Genomic DNA, 18299 nt, shown 5'->3' with positions numbered 1-18299 from the left:
GATGGAAGCAAGTGTAAGGAGTGTGTGAATTTAGTTAAGAAGTGCTGTGGATTTCAAATAATATTATTAGTGGAGAAGAATTCCAAAGTGCTAATCAGAATAATTTCCATATAATTGATCCCAATTGACGGTTCTAATCGGGATTTTGAGCTTGATATTTTGAACAGGAGTAGGATTGGGGAGCGCAGCCGTGCACCACAAATTTTGTACACCAATAAGCCCTGAATCGAACGCCTTCGATCTTTCCGGACATCCTCCAATCAGCCGTGAATGGAATCTGCTATCCGTAACCGATCATTGACATCTTTCTGCTGGGTACGCAGCCGTGCACCACTAAATTTGTGCACCAATCAGCCTTGAAAGGAACGCCTAGCATATTTCCGGATGACCACCAATCAGCCGCGGATTAAGCCATTCGTCGGTAAGATGTGTATAAGAGACAGCAGGCATCCTCAGGTGGACCCCGGACCGAGTGACTAAAATCTAGACCCATGAGTTCGGGTCACAGAAAAGTGCATTTTTCGATCAAACTAATCGATAGAGAATGTTCTGAAACGTCCAGAAAACATAAATATTTTTTACCGAATTTTTGTCAAATTACTAAAAATTTCATGTCACGCCCGGCGGACCATATGAGTCCAAAACCAGAGTCCGGACCAATGTATTCGGGTCACAGAAAAGTTCATTTAGTCAAGTGATTAACGTGCATTTAAAGAGAGCCAGAATCATTGCGTCCATAGATTNCTGTCTCTTATACACATCTAGATGTGTATAAGAGACAGACGCTGGGCCATACGACGCCAGGCTTATTTTCCTGTGGGCTGATTGATCTAATTCAATGGATGTGATCTGTCTGGTGGCGTGCGGCTGATAATGTTACAGTCATGAAGTGTTGTAGGCTACGTTCTTCAGGGAAGGGATCATGATAGTCCATTCGAAGCACGGCAGTGGTGGTCACCGACAGGCGTCCCAAGCAAGATAAATGTGAAGTTTAGCGTAATAGTTGTTTAAATATTTCGGGTAAAAGAAATGCCCCATTTCATATTTACTAATTAGAGTTTGTCTTCCATCAATTCAATTTCTCATTCGGTTAATCACTTTCTCTACAATTAACTGGGTTGGCCTCCGATAATGATCTAATGACTGAAGTCACTGACCGTTTTAGTATATATTGATTCATTGAATGGGCCATGTCGAAATACCAGTAGGGTCATGCATAGGATAAAAATAAGTTTTGATACCTATTCAAAAAGCCAGTTTTCAGACCTTCCGAAACGATTAATACTAAGCTTCTGAAGAATGTGCGGAAAATGATATGTCTGAAATTCTGTTGTGAAAAAAACCCAAAATACTTCATCGATACCTCGTCTGAAATAAAAAAAATAATTATCAAATGCCAGTGCTTACATACATTTTTATCCTCGCCACTTCGACGTCAAACCTTTCATCTATGCCCGAATTATTTTTTGTAAACTACCAATAAAAATGTACTCAGGACGATGGAAGTCCTGAAAATTTCACGATGGAAGTGTTGGGTCACTTTTGTAATCGTAATGGAAAAAATTTGTTTCCTTATTAAGGTAGATTTCATATTTTATTAAGAACACTCTGAATAAGGGTAACTTATGACAAACGAAGATTATCTAACAAATGAAGTACATAAGATTGATACACAGTCTCACACATAAACGTCGGAAATGAAGTGTATTTATGGGTTTATGCAACTATCAGTGTAATCATACAGTACAATCACCCACAACAGGATAATCCGTACAGTTTACGGAACGTCTAGCTTCGACACTCAAATGATCACTATAAATGAATTAGTACCGTATTTCAATCATAGATGAGGGTGAAAAGATTGCCTTTTAAAATATAAAGAACATTAAATGTACGTATATATTAAACATTCCTGCACGAAAAAAACGAATGAAAGTCCAACTACTGAAGGATGTAACTGTAAAAAAAGCATCAAAATCGAAGTGAGGTCCAACGCGAGATAACGAGACGTAATCTTCATTCAGTTTTGAGTAAGAAGAGACCGGTACTATTATTTGGCCAGCAAAATAATATGTAAAATATTTTTCTGACATCATACTGAGAAAGTTTTTTTTCCTTAAGGCGAAATAAACAAGATATTCCCAAATGACCGCGCATCCAGCACATCGGGCCAAAAAATAAGGACAAAGCATACATTACTGTTATCCATGACGAATCAGAAAAAAATAATCTCAGTTTCACCATAAGTGGCATGACTCCGTATGATGAGTGATATTGAACCGTCTGAAACTCTTCTCGATTGAGAATAATTCGTCAGGTTCAACGTAAAATCGACTTGCCTGATTCTGGACGCTGATATTCACCAGCTGCTAGTTTTCGATTCCTTATGACTCTCTGAAGAAATATTAAAATCGGGAAAATCAGCATTACTGAGCTAACCAAAAATACAATATTATAATTTAAGGTGAAGAAGGTAATACTTGGACAGCAGTCAAGATTCGTCAGAATTACGTTGACAGCAAGCACAACCATTGGCAATGGTCTTCGTTCAATTTAAGTTTTATTTTGCAGAAAGCAAATAAGGTTCTTAGAGTAATGTGGATATTGTTTACATTGGAAAATAAACTAGTAAACTAATCAAAACAACCAGAATACAGTAACTGTACACAAATACTTCCGCATAGATATTCACTCAGATCGTTTATAACGAACTGACGCATTGCATTTTCACTGCATTTGATTTTTCATTGTATAAAATATACGATAAATAATAATCTTGCACTGAACTAAAGACTCTGTGAAGGAAACCACGATCTAGAAATCAAAGTAAGTGATAGCCAATAACCTGCAATGACCATAAGGACACTTGACTAACAACCGGCATCCTGCAGCAGAAGCAGAATGTACGACCATCCTGCAGCAGAAGCAGAATGTACGATCATCCTGCAGCAGAAGCAGAATGAGATGTCAAGCCAGGTCACTCGAGAGGTCAGGTATACTCCGTTGAGGCGAGGTCATGTCAGGTCACTTGCGATGAAGTCAGGTCAATTCATTTATGGTGAGGTGAAGTCAGTTGCCGGAGCCCGACGCGAAGCGTTCAAGGCGTCGGCGACGAATCTCCTCGGGCGTCCCCACGTCACTGTCAGATGACGGCGAGCTGCGACACCACGAAAAAAGTTTAACAGATGACGTCTTACTCAAGTAATAAGTTTAAAATACTATTGTTTAGCAGGCATTTGGGTATTAAAATCATATTTAGTGCTTATCACTTGCATGACAGAAAACGTAATAATAAGTATAAAATACTCAGATTTATTCAACTGATTAATTAAGCTGTTCATCCAATAAAATGATCTCCAATCTACTTCACTGAAAAAAAAAACTACAATTGATCTTATTAAAATTAGCAATAAATTAATCTATTCAAGTTAATTACCTAACGGCCGAATTGATAGGCGTGGAAGAGACGCTGCTCGTTTGGCTACTGTCCGCCGCGGCACTCGTAGAAGCAGAAGGCGCGTCTGTAGCACCGGCGGTAGAGGCGGTAGTGACAGTAGGTGTGGTAGTGGCAGTAGAGGCGGTAGATGTGGTAGTGGCAGTAGAAGTAGCAGTAGACGGAGCCGAAGTAGTGACCTGAGTTGCAGTAGTCGTAGCAGCAGGAGGAGGAGGTGGAGGAGGCAGTGGATATTCTAAGTCAAGCCGCGTCATCAGCTGTTGGTATTGCGTCATCTGCAAATAACCAAACTCCGAGTTCAAATAAGAGGAAAACGATTTCAATGGAGGTAACATTATACATATGCTTTATATTAAATAGCATTGAAGGAACTATATTGCGTCCTAAGGTAGGAGTAGACGAACCGCGGCCGTTTTGTGAGAACAATTTACAATAGGAATATAACGAACACATGAAAACATGTGAACCACAATTCACATATTCAACGATGATGCAAGCGAGAAAAGTTTCTGTGAGAAATATAATGGCTGAACACATCTTCATGTGTTCATGTTTCAACTAGTTTTACTTTATACTTTCGCAAGTCAAGGCATTTAACAGCCTTGACAAGATTTTATACTTCAGATAAGAATATGTTGGGCAACAACTTGCCAACAAGCTCTTCAGTTATTTTTACTAAATAAAAAATGGAATTAAATGTGTAATGAAGCGGAAAAGCCATCAAAAAATATTTTGTGCTGTGTCGCAACATGCATGCTTAATAAACACATTGATGATAGAAAAAAGGACGAGAAAAATTACGAATATTATTATTATTAATGAATCTGTAAGTTGCTTTCAACAAAAGGTTTCAAATTTCAACTTTTTTGTGGGATTTGTTTAGCCGCGGTTTGCAGCCAAACGACAGGCCCAACAGAAGCAAATAAAAAGCCAGACACAGAGGGTTGACAGAATTTAAAATTTAATTTGGCAATATCGTCGTAATTGCATTTGGGGCTTAGGAACTCTATTGTTGCTCATATTTATACGCTGAAAAAAGTATGAAATGTATTGCCATAAACGAAAAATAATTTATTTGAAGTGATAGGTATCGTTTGACAACACAACAACGAGATTATGTTCAAGTCAACACAAAACCAATTTAATTAGCAGTTTACAAATGAAAGCAATTCATTTTCAGTCACAATATGATCCGACCTGCACGAGGGCAGCGTGCACGAGGACGTTGATGTTGCTGAGGGCCTTGAGTCGCGCCTCGACGTGTCGCCGCTCGCGCCCCTCGAGAGCCACGAGCTCCTCCAGCGTCAAGGGGCCGAAGTCTGCTGGGGCTGTCGGTGGGGGCACTGTAATACGGCAGCAAATCACTCGTGCAACTCAATAAAATTACATGAAAAATAATGAGTTTTTTTTTTAAATTGCAAGATATCTAAAAATCCTAGCAATGAAAATTGTAATGCCCGTTGCATCAAAATTTATGGTACCGTTTCGAATTTCAGCTTTGAAAGCACTACAATAGGCCTCGATGCACAATCTATAAAATAACTTGATGTAAAATATCGAGATTATTTGAAGAATAATTATTATTTTAATGATTATTATTTCATTTTAAAGAAACATTAATTACCGTTGCATGCAATATATAACGTCACGAAAGTTATTCTTCAAAATAAAGACATTATCATTGATCTTAACAGTTGTTCAAATAATTTTAAAAATTTGGCAGGAAGATAAGATTAAATTAAGGGAATTATTTCCATAGTTAAAATGGAAACATACATGAGAAGCTGTATTTTTTTCGAAAAGCGAAAAACACGAATATTTCAAGTCCGGTCAATTTGACTGGTCTCAACACTCACACATGCCAGGGAACGGAGGCAAAAATGCAGGACTGGCAGCAGCTGCAGCTCCTGTGGAAAACACGCACCTATAATATGGATAATATATACGCAATATACAATATAAGAATGTAATATGACGTAGGAGTAATAAAATAATATGGATCGATTAAAGCAAATAAAAGGCAAGATGGCATAATGGTTGTATCATCAATATTAGGGCAGGGAGTTTGTTAGTTCATAAGTAATAAACTGTGACTGAATGGAGCAAGATAATGGCAGTGGAAGTGTAATGAAAGGTTACCAGGTACGGCAGAGGCGGAACTGCTGGCGGTGGAAGTGGAGGCCGTGGCAGGAGTGACGGGCGTCGAGGTGCTGGTGCCGCTGCTTGAAGGGCCTGAAAATAAAATATCATCAATAATAGTACATACATTTCTTGCTACATTTAAATTGAAACAATTTAATTCGTTGGTTACAAAACTAATTCACTTTGACATTAGATTCAACGTGCCACATAAGCTTGTAACAAAGCCCCTTGCAAAACATTTTCTGGCCTGGGAACGTATAAGAAATAATTGCCTAAGTTCACGTAGCGGCCGATTTCTCGTCTGTGATTGGAGGTTTAGTTTAAAATGCCGTCAGTGATTGGTTTACGGAGTTACAAACTTTTAACTATTTTTGACAGTACGGTCTCACGATAACATCAGTGCGCATGGCGGCGCCTGAATTCCGTCTTGAATTAGCAAGGCACGGCAAGCATAACCGAACTAATAATAACAAATTAGAACTAAACTGAACTAATGAAGTATTTCACACTACAAACTTGACCCCCAAGTTATATTCACACCTATCACAAGTATGCAGATTCAATAATTGTGCTTATATGGAAGTTTCTATAGACTGGACATTGCATAATAAATAAAACATTAAAACGCCTACTTGAAGAAGAATTGTATAAGAAATACAATATAAGAATATGTTATGACGTAGGAGTAATGCAATAATATAAGGAGAACTAGAAAATATGAGAATTCATAAAAATAATACAAATAAAGGAAACAAATAATGCATAAAAGAATCCACGTACCAGGCTGCTGCTGGGGTTGTTGCACCAGATGAGGAGGTACAATTGGGAACGGTGGGAAGGGCGGAGGCAGGAAACCCGGGAAAGGCGCTCCCATCATGGGGAAAGGAAGGGGAGGAGGCACAGGAGGAAGAGCTTCCCCACGGGCTGCAGGATTAGCTTGCTGGTCTGCAGCTCCAGCAGGAGTGGCCTGCAGATTCCTGCTGCTGGCGGCAGCTGCCGCGAGGCGCTGTCGAGCGCGTTCCTGGTGCTCCGCCACTTGCTGGAAGAACTCCACTGAGAACGGAATAATTACAGTAATATTCAATCAGAGAATATTTTAATACTTATGTAGAAAGTTGAACGTAATATATTTGCGTAATATTTAATTATATATAATTCAAGTATCAAATTGTACCGCAATAAATCCTGAAGGAAAGTTTAGCTACAACAATAGACAATACTCCTGAGAGATTTATACCCATTGATACATTCCCACCCATTGAAACATCAATACCCATTAGACGTTTGTACCCATACACAAACAAAATGAGGCATTCATACCCATGTTGGCAGGCGCCCCCTGGGCAGGCATCTGCTGCTGGGGAGGAGCAGCAGGGGCGGCAGGTCTGGCGGGGGCGGGCGTGGGGCGCAGCACGTCAAGTCGGCACGTGGGGCACGTCTGCTGCCGCTGGAACCACGAGCGCAGGCACAGCGCGTGGAACAGATGGTTGCACGGCAGCTTCTTGACACCTGTAAACATTTAGTAATTGTGGGGTCAGCTTTTAATAGGCCAACTCTTGCCTGTTGCCGATTCGAGATTTCACAGAATTCTTACATCTTGCTGGGGTTTCGAACTCGAATCTTTACTGCTCCAATTTTGCTATTCTTAAGCGTCCGGCCACGTCGCCAGTTTTGAAGAGAATTGTCACAGGTAGCCGGGATTGAACCCGCAACTCACTTCTTCAATCCCAATATACTCTAAATTGTAACCACTGGACTACCCTGCCTTCCGTAAAACACTAGTTTATATTGTTCACTGGGAGCTACATTAAGTGCTTCAGTTGAGAAATCAGATGTTCTTTTATAACACAGAAATATCATCTAACAAATCTACAAACAACAATACTTGGTTTCATCTGAATGAAAATTTATTTACACGGTGCGAATACATGTAATATTTGCTTCGAACCATAATATTTGATACCTATTTCAACCTGAAATCGTGCCATCTCACCAGAGTTGACTATCATCTCCTCCCGGCAGATGATACAGACGTTGTCTGCCTGCTGCAGCTCCTCGGCCGTCGCGTCAGGGTAAAGAGTGTTCATGTTGTGGATGGCGAGCCTACTCTGCAGTGTGTCTTGTAGCGCCTTCTTGAATGACCTATAACCAATGCAGTACTTCTCAGTAAACGTTGGGGTTAAAAAAATCATCAAAATATTACAGTTCAACAATTATCAATACTTCTTTCAGTTCACTATCAGTGAATTTAATATTAAATAGGGAACAATGATGAACAAAATGATGACTCACTTCATGGTGAGATACATAGGCCGGATGATGAACAGCGGGAAGGTGTGGATGCGCACCATAATGATCAGGAACACAACATACAACATCACTTTGATCAAACCTGCACAAAGGAAAATGGTAATCCAACATCACAGTGGGTTGAAAAAATGTCATCTATGTGGAAGTGTTTAATAACCATTTAAACATAATAGCCAATAACTAAATACCATCCATAACATTCAAGGCTGAATAATTCATGAGCTGCACATTTTTATAAATGTCTGAAAAATGAACAATACCGTAAATCAAATTTATTTCAGCCACGCAAATACCATGACAAAAGTCACCACATAAGGCATAATAAACAAATAAATATTCATAGAAAAAAAAGTCAGACATAAAATCATTTATGAATTGTCAACGAGTTTTCCATTTTCCAAGAATTTGGTCAGTGATGGTCACCTATCAGACAAAAAAACATTTTCATGAGCAAATACGTAACCCCTATGAGAGTATGTCAACAAATTAGATCAAATACTCACCCACAAAAAGCTCTGTGTATAGCAGATACATGGCCTTGTTCTCCCAGGGGTTCTCCCTGTGCAAGTCAATGCCATGGCAGATGTACTTGACGCCGATGTTGTAGGCAACCGTCAGGAGGATGGCATACTCGAACCCAAACACGAGCTGGACGGACGCTCCCATGGACATGGTGGAGTAGTAGGCGTGCCGTACCAGCAGGATATCTATGGTGCTCAGCAGGGCCAAGAGCGCTAGGGAATAAACATAAAATTCAAACTCTGAATATTCTTCTTTTCAACACTCATGTCACAACTCAGACTTACACTTCTTTTTTAATAATGATCATAATAACTCAGACATGAACTCATTATCAACAATCATAAGATAAAACTCAGACTAAAACTCCAATTTAACAATCTACTCAGACTTTGACTCCTATAAAAAAAATTAGGTAATAACTTGGATTCTACATCCTGTCATAACTCAGACTGATTCCTATTTTTAGCGCATTTTCTCATTTATGGAAAAAAATGCCCTATTGTGCTCGCCATGTCTGTCTGTCCGTCCGTCCGTGACCTCAAGTTTTCGTCAATGAGAAAATGCGCTCTCTGTCACTCACTGCAGTGAGTACCAAGTTATATTTTTTTCAACAATCATAAGTTATGAGCACAAATTTAACTTTCATTAAAAAAATCATGAGCTGACTCAGGCTAGCACTCCTTTAATGATCAAGATACAATATCCTGGGTAGAGCTGCTCATCTTAGTAAACATGGTTCAACATTTTTACTGCCATGCATAAAATTATGTTTTCAGAGCATCTTTAGAAGACAAGGAATTTAAAAGCAAAGAAAACGCCAAGAAAATTCACCATATCGATATTGAAAACGTTTCGGAGTCCAGCTCCATCATCAGTTCGACTAAACTAAAAATGAATAAAATCACTTTAAAAGTCAAAATTCAAAGACAGACATAAAACCTAAACAAGACCTAACATTATATCGAAATAAACAGGACTAGTTATGAACAACTCTGATGATGGAGCTGGACTCCGAAACGTTTTCAATATCGATATGGTGAATTTTCTTGGCATTTTCTTTGCTTTTAAATTCCTTGTGAACTTGCGATATAAGCAGACTAATGATATAAGTATCTTTAGAAGAATTCTTATTTTGTAAAAAATACAATTTCTCTCTTTCAATAATGATGCAAGTATGTCTTCAAAAAATGTGATTTTCAGAATCAAAACCTAAAAGGTTTTTGCTATTTACAGATAAAAGGGCAACTCATTTTATAAGGAAAAACCATGGGTGGAAACATCAATGAATTGAGATTTCTTTATACTAGTTTTGAAACAATATATTTGAGGGTTAGTCAATGGAATGGTACTTTAGTCTGACAGTAGCAAATTCATGCCTGAAGTAGATGAGCAACTAGCAAGCTACCTGGGTACAAAATTATTCCAGACTTAAGCCTGGTAAGCTCCACTGTGAGAATTCTCATTGACTTCTTCAAGAATTTGTGACACACAATATCTTCATTGATGCAAATTATGATACAGTATCTCTAATATTTAAAAAGGAATATGACAAGGTTCAAGAGATTCTTGTAATAGTCTGTATTCTCACATGCTATCCTGATATGGAACAGTCTTGTGATGATGGGTGAACGCTCCATGTAGTCAACTCTGTAGTCCGCAAGCCAGTGAAAGGATTTTAGGAAAAGCAGCACCGTGAAAAGAGCCACAAACTTGTGGCTGAAATCATCCCTAAAGACCGTGAACGCCAGGCACGTCTCAGTAATGGCATAGAAGAAACGCTCGATTAAATGCTGCCCACAAACAATAATAATGAAGTTAATGATGATAACAAAGTTCATTTTATGATATTTACAATTATATATACTATATATATATCTAGCCAAACTGCTAGTGAGCTTATCATTATTTGGTAAATTTGGAGACATCTGCCAATGAACACATACGTAATTTATGCACACTGGCCAATCCCTACAAGAATTTACATTTTCTTCATAAAATCATTGGAAGACATTGGACTTGACAGAAAATCCACATTGAAAATTTCATGTCTGAAATTATTATAATTTGAAACTACAGATATTACTAAGAACTAATATTTAACTATTGAGCTGGAGTGTGTCATCAAGGAGTATAAAAATAAGAAGATGAAAAATTTTCCACCAATATGGGTGAGGTGGATGGATAATTATATTCACAATTGAGGGTGGATATTTCAACCAGTTTTACCATCACTCACCTCTGACTCAGCTGCTCTTAGAGTACCAAAGAATATTTTCTTCAGAAGTTTACCCAGGAGCAAAGCTAATGTGAATGCCATCAAGTAGAGAGCCTGAAAAAATAGAAAGTAGCCTATAAAGTCAACATTTTTAAAGCCACAATAAAATATTCATGATTAAATTTCTGTAAAAAATTGCAGAAGCAAGTAATATTTGCCCTGAATATTCAAGCTACTGTAAATTAGGAGCGAAAAGATTTTTACCAAGTCAATCATGCATCATACAGGGTTATTTGAAATGATGGACCCAATTTAATAGAATAGAATAGAATAGAAGTGTCGGCACTGAAGAAATAGGCCCATGGCCTGTTGCCGATTCTTGTTCATAGAATATAATAGAAGTGTCGGCACTGAAGAAATAGGCCCATGGCCTGTTGCCGATTCTTGAATATTTCGTGACTCGATTCACAAGGGATCCGGCCTTTGGAACCCGATCTTTCCATAACTGACGATTGATTGATATAGCTGCTGGACTTATTGCCTGGTCCATAATTTGCTAGGCATTTTAAGACTGAACATATGCTCCTGCATAGCTTCGTCTAGTCAGTTCTTGAAGGCATTCATACTCGGAGCGTCAACGATGCTATCAGGGAGGCTGTTCCACATGTCATGATGTCGGTGACTCAAGGCAAGAAGAAATGTTCACATATAAATTTTTATTCATTTAAGTAAGAATACAAAAGGAATAATTTGTGTAGGTACCAATTGATAGAGAAAGATTCAATTTTTTTCGAATATATTTATAAATATGTTCTACAATATCACCCCTGGGCTGCACGGCAAATGTCTAAAGGGTAGCCAAACTTGTCCCACACACACCAGAAAGCATATCTTCTGTTACTTGAGTGCACTGCAGCAGTGATATGGTTCTTCATATCAACCAAAGTTGCTGGTAGAGGCAGGATGTAAACAGCTTCCTTAACATACACCCATAAGAAAGTGACATGGGGTGAGATCAGGTGACCTTGGTGGCCCAAAGTGTAAAGCCAGATCTTAATTTAATATGCATCCTACCTTACACTCAGGAATGTTTAGCTACAGTTTAGATGTTTGCCATGTAGCACAAGGAGGACATAGCAAACATTTATAAATATGTAAAAAAATATTAATCTTTCTCCTTCTATTGGTATATAAATTATTCACCTTAAATTTATACTTAAATGAATAGAAATTCATTAAATTGGGTTCATCATTAGAGTAACTCTGAATAATTGGTGATGAAGAATATCAATGAACTCTAAAATTAAATGTAGGTACTATACATAATAATTGTTATAGATTATACTGACCCTAACTGTATAACTGGCAGAAGCTGCCTGTGAATGAGAAAAAACAGCTGTGCACAATTTTCCTACTCATTATTAAAATATACCAAATTTTCAATACGTTTGGAATCGTGCAGTAGAATAGAAGGTACACTTCTGTTAGCAATTAGATGGGTAGGGCATGGGGGCCCTGTGGCCTGTTAGGGGGAAATCAATGTAGAAAATCAGACAGAATTTCCTTAAAATCATGGGTAAAAATGATTGTTTTACAGATAACTTTTGGGAATGACCAGTGAAAGTGGGCCATTTTTCTTTTTTTTTACTTAAGAAATTAGAAAAGGGTCATAGGAAAAGGTGAAATTGGCCAAATTCATGGGCATTTTGTCAAATTCATAGGTTAATTTGCCAAATTCTCCTGTTTGGGTAGCCAGGGTAGCCCTGGGTAGGTAATTCATCTAGAGGAAATCTTGCTTTCTTGCAGTTTCAAAAATAGCAGTAATCTGGGAAATCTCTAGTAGAGCTTTCAAAGCAAAAAGGTAGGTAGATATATTCCAAACCAGCCTGCACAAATTGATATTTTGACCATTTATATTTCAGCTGAATTTCATCTGTAACAATTAGGAAAAACAGCAATTTATTGCTCATAAAATTTGTAAAATTATGACCAACCTTCCAGATATGATAACTTTAAACCATGACATTTTAATATAAATATTACCTTTTTCTATCTTATTCTGATCTTCCAAGAATTCTAGAGAACAAATTCAAAATATCTGGCACTGGCAGAAGTTTGCTAAAATTGCAGATGGAAACTATCATTTTATTGGCAATTTTTAAAAATTGCTGGTAAAAACAGGCCATTTTTTTTATTTAACACTCAATAAATTGTTATTAGATTGATTGCACTTTTTATAGAAACAGGTAAAATTGCCCAGACTTACAGGCATTTTTGTGCGATTCACAGGTGGCTTAGCCTATGCCTAGGGTAAACACTATACGGTATATTCCGACACATTAAGGACGCATCGAGAAATGAAAAACTATAAAAAAAATAACTGTATGCGTTACTCGAGTTCTGTTTGCTTTATGTGACTCGCAAAACACCGTACTACACACCACTCAGCGGCGCCAGCAACAATGAAACGTCACAAAATGTTGCCATATTTATTTAAAAGCCTTTAGAATGCAAACCTACGGTCCTACCAAATCCCTATATTCCTAAATGGCAATATTCAGCACCTGGTAAGGCGTATTCCATCTGCGCTTCAAATTCTACCAATACGTAATGCCGTCATCCACGTGTTCGAATTCCGTTCGCTGTGTGAGCTGTATTGGAATACAACACGGCTTTGAATTAGAACACTAATGAATATTGAACACTACTTAATTACGCTTTTAATTAACAACTATTAAGCTTTTAATTAAGAAAATTTTAATTTTTGTACATAGCTTGGAACGATCTGTGTGTGTCCAATTCAAGTTGTGACAGAATTAGTTTTCATATGTCTAAATCCATTTCTCAACTTAATCATCTATTATTTTATTTACCACTTGAAATCAGCGAATACAAGTATACTTAAAGGATTCCTAATATATTCACAGACGTATTTAAAAGTCTCAAACCATAATATTCTTCCTATACAAACAGTTATTCACTATTTGGTAGAGCAAGGTCAACTGTCAAATTTGACACATTTTTCGATGATCTCACTGGGTAGTGTGCATTGTCTCTTTGGATCTCAATATTTTCCCGCTAGATGGCCAAGACCTAGTGTTTGGGCAGTAGTTCGACGCGCAAATGTATGACGTCACCCAGGTCTCATACAGTGGCAATAGTCGTTGGAATTTCAACGACTTTTGCTGAAGTTATCGACCAATTTTTTTACTTTACAATGACTTTCGAGCTAAAATAATAAGTCATTTATCTTTTTCAACGACTGTCAACTAATGGGACACTTCCACAATAAACTTATGACGACTGCCAACAAGCAACTTAGCGAGACCCGACAAGATACGACTGCGGTACTGACTACTGACTAAAACCCGGACCTCAACAGCGCATTACGAGCGGCGGATGTAAAATGTTCAGCCCCGGGACAACGCAACCATCATATGTATTGAAGCTTGCAAAAATAATCGGACAGATTACGCCAGTGTTATTTTCACTTAGAAGCTAGAATCGAACTTTCTTGAGGAAATTTTCTGCATGTTATATTTTTATTTTAACCTTGACATGTAAGAGCATGTAGGTGTGCAATATATTGCGGTGTTTTTATGCATGATACTCATGCATTTTAACCGATTACGTACATCTGTGGGGGTACTCTGACAGGCTTTAAATAATAGCTTTTTTTTGTGGGTCACATTTTTAATTTTTTAACCTATTAGATATGCGAACTTTTTAAATCTTTCTATTGTATTATGTAGCCTCAGTATTAGGCCTTTAATGCCCATTGACAAAATTTTTCTATGTCAAATAGTTTTTGAGTTGTGGGTTTTTTTGTAAAAAAAAACGAAAAGTGGTCTAAGTTACCCCGCCGGTCTAAGTTACCCCATTTTACGGTACATCTGAAAGTTTGTAAGCAATGAAATGCGAGCTTGATGAAACTTCATTAGACCTAACGGTGATGTTCCGCTTGTAAAATTTTTACCATTTCACCTTCATTCCTGAGTTATACAGAAATTTGAGCCAAAATTTGCAGTGACCAAGAAATTTCTTTCAAACTACTGAACAGATTCGAACAAAACTTTGAATATATATTCCTAACCTTCCAATGGTTATGTTTAGCTCGTGACAATTTTTGGGGTTTTAACTTCCTTTTCAAGTTTTTTCCATTTATCTTCATTCGTGAGGTACATCTCAATTTCGGCCAAAATCTGCAGTGAACAAGAAATTTCTTCTAAACTACTGAATAGATTTTAATGAGACTTTGAATACACACAATCCTAACCTCTCAGTTAGTGAAAAATTTTTCGATTTTGCTTTCGTTCGCGAGTTATACGGATATACGGTGAAACGACCAGCATTTTTAGGCCAATTTTTAAATTTGAATTGACAACAAGCCATATACTGGTATGTACGTATAGCTGTATAACTTGCAAACAAAGGAAAAATAAAAAAATTGTCACAAGCTCAACATAAATGTTGCAAGGTAGGAATGTATATTCAAAGATTCGTCCAAATCAGTTCAGTAGTTCAGAATTAATTTCTTGGTCAGTGCAAATTTCGGCCCCAATTTCTTTATAACTCACGATTCACGAATGAAGGTGAAATGGAAAATTTTTTACAAGCTTAACATTACCATTAGGTCCTGATGAATAAGTTGCATGTGTTTGGATATTAAAAGTTCCGTTCAAATTTGTACAGTAGCTAGAAAAATATAACTCAGTACTCACTGCAATGAGTGAGCGCGCATTTTCTCGTCGATAAAAACATAAAGTCATGGATAGATAGACGGACAGACAGATATGATGAGCACAATAGGGCATTTTTTCCATAAATAAGAAAATGAGCTAAAAATGTTTTGTTCACTGCAAATTTCTGCACGTACTGCCATATTACTCACGAATGAACGTGAAATTAAAAAAATTTTCACGTGCTAAACATCACCATTAGGTCCTAATGAATATGTGTACAAGTTTCATTGAGCTACGGTCATTACTTTGGGAGATAATAATTGCTCACTGAATTTAGATATTTACAGTGAGACCGGCAGCATTTACGGTCTCAAATTTTTTCCAGACGTTTGTAACACGAGCATATTCCATTGATGATATTCAACTCACTGGAAAAATTTATACAAGTATCATTATGTTGCAAGTCAGATCACATGCTTTAATACTAATCAATGGGAAATTTGTTTATACAATTTTCTTTTACTAATAAATGACATGCGAGATTTATTTTTTTCCGCAAGTTACAGGCTTGGATGGGCAGCTCAATGGCAAATGGTTTTTACTCATATGAACTGTGTAAGCCAAAGATTCCATTATCATGGATGTTGAGGTTAATTTCAGTGCACTAAGACACTTCTGAATAAAAATGGTTATAACCTAATGGCCCTATACTTAGTGAACAAGATTATTAGGCACAAAAATGTACTACATAGACGTGAGAAAAAGGTTTGAGTGCAATTTTCCATTGAATCATATCTGAAGTTTGGATATAATTTTTGGTCGCCTTGGATGACAGGTCACGAGTCTAATGATCAGCCATATAACTTGAGAACGCAGCGGTTGTCGGAAAGAAATTCTATAATCTAAACACGTGCTGAAGGCTTTAGCGAGTTCTTGTTCGTGATTTAATTATGATGTGCTACTCAGTTGAAAGAATGCTTTTCCATGTGCCTTGGGATGAAACCCCCTATCGTGAAATTAAATACCATAAATAAAGTGCGCATTCTATTTTTCATTTACTGCATCTGATAATAGATATTCATAATCCAAAATTCAAGCAAATCTGTTCTCTATTGAAGGAATTATGAGTGTCTGGGTTGAGAAAAATTATGTTTATTGTTTTTAATTAAAAAATAATTTTTGTAAAAATCTGTATTAATTCCTGCTGCAGCCGTGCAGCGTATCAATAATATCTATCACATATTAAAATTCAAGCAAATTCGTTCCGTATTGAAGGACTTACGAGTGTCTGGGTTGAGAAAAAAATATGTTTATTGTTTTTGATTAAAAAAGAATTTTTGTAAAAATCTGTATTAATTCCTGCGGCAGCGTATCGATAATGTTTACTCATAACTCACATATTAAAATTCAAGCAAATTCGTTCAGTATTGAAGGACTTATGAGTGGTTCAGTTGCGCGAATCTGCAGCCAGGACCGCAGGCGGGTCTGCAAAAGTGTCGATTCAGTGACGAAATAGGGCATAGGCCCATGTCTTGTTGCCGATTCTTGTACTTGTCGTGACTTGATTCACAAGGTTGATTTTTACATTTAGATCATTTCATTTGCTGAAATTCACTCTGTGATGAATGGGAATGTGTTACGCTTAAATTTGCAGTACGCACGTGAACAACAGAGGTGCACATCCGTAGTTTTAATTTCTTCCCATTGTAACTAACTGGTATTCTTGGAGTTGGATATGCCTGAGAGAATATGAAATTCGCAAATCCCATTTGTGAGTGGCTCGCATTTGTTGAACAAATGCAAGTAGCCATATATTAAATAGAGTTGAGGTTTGATAATTCTGGTGATTGAGTATTTAAAACTGAGTAAGCAGTTCTGGATAAGAAAGAGTAAGGTGTGAGTTGTGACCTCCGTATTTTAGGGAAAGCTTGCATTTGTTTACACACAATATTTACGGTGAGGTGAACTGGTGAAGCGGTGAATTCATTAGTAAAGAAACCTAAGAAGGCACTGCTGCTTTGAAAAATTAAACCATTAATGCGTTATCTGTTAGGTGTTTGTTGTATATAAAGAATATAATGTACATAGACTTAAGGTTATCTCATTATTAATGACTAGTGTTTTCATTGTTAAGTTATCGAACTACTGAAGAAACCTATCGACTATCGACTGCATAAATCCTATCGACTATCGACTGGCATGCGGTTGTTCAACGACCAGATGACCTTGAGATAAATTTTACAACGACTCTTGTGCCACACTATGAGACCTGGGACATCACCATTTCAACCATCAACAAACGCATGGGACTAAAACAAAGCTTAATATATAGGAAAAACTAGAGAGGTGACGGAATTACCCACGATGTCGGAATATACCGCGTTTACCCTAATTTCCCACTTAGCCTAGATTATGAATTTTTGATAAATGTTTAACTTATTTTTGAAGCCAATGATCATATATTGTTACACTTTATGCATAGTTTTTATTTAAATCTTATTTAATTTGCCAAATGATAAACAACTCAATACTCACCACAATACTAGGATTAGATTTCATAATGTAAACAACAGAAGGATAAAATTGTTTCTTTTGGTAATAAGCATTTGCAATGACACCCGCAGTTAGGCAAGTAGATAATAAAGTGAGGCCTAAGCCCCCCATTGGAATGGTTGTTGGCATCATTGAGAATTTTTTCGAAACGTTAGCTACTGACTAATACAAAGAACAACCTTTTCTTCCTCACTAGTACGCATACCATCTCATTCAGTGTACAAACACCAACTAATATTCAGTATCCACTATCCACAGCTGGCAGGTGCCTGATGAAAACTACAAGCGAAGCATTTTAAAATGATGGAAATCAAGATGCTTTGCAACGTATCATTTGATGTTGAAGGTGACACGTTATCTTTAAGATACGGAAAGGGAAACTTCTAGTAGTTTCGTTCAAAATGCTAAGATAATTACTATT

General features: G+C 37.2%; 1 protein-coding gene across 2 annotated transcripts; it reads right to left on the bottom strand.

Moving 5' to 3' along the window:
- Positions 1-1575: 1575 nt before the first annotated feature.
- On the bottom strand, positions 1576-18160 carry LOC108680288 (E3 ubiquitin-protein ligase synoviolin A). Of its 2 annotated transcripts, none has more exons than XM_018169086.2 (13): positions 17861-18160; positions 10665-10757; positions 10017-10218; positions 8410-8640; positions 7889-7988; positions 7590-7738; positions 6917-7105; positions 6377-6649; positions 5594-5686; positions 5311-5361; positions 4652-4797; positions 3437-3729; positions 1576-3157 (listed from the first exon to the last, which is right to left on the bottom strand). In XM_018169086.2, exons 1-13 carry the CDS (start codon positions 18008-18010, stop codon positions 3070-3072), a joined length of 2058 nt encoding a protein of 685 aa, XP_018024575.1. In that variant the 5' UTR covers positions 18011-18160; the 3' UTR covers positions 1576-3069. The 2 variants fall into 2 exon arrangements, with proteins under 2 accessions (XP_018024575.1, XP_018024576.1); XM_018169087.2 differs by having other exon boundaries at positions 4652-4782.
- Positions 18161-18299: the final 139 nt, after the last annotated feature.

Source organism: Hyalella azteca, unplaced genomic scaffold, assembly GCF_000764305.2.
Source record: "Hyalella azteca isolate HAZT.00-mixed unplaced genomic scaffold, Hazt_2.0.2 contig9045, whole genome shotgun sequence".
In the NCBI taxonomy this organism is placed as follows: domain Eukaryota; kingdom Metazoa; phylum Arthropoda; class Malacostraca; order Amphipoda; family Hyalellidae; genus Hyalella; species Hyalella azteca.
The sequence above is the reverse complement of the archived record's forward strand: the minus strand, read 5'-3'. Positions and strand labels throughout refer to the sequence as shown.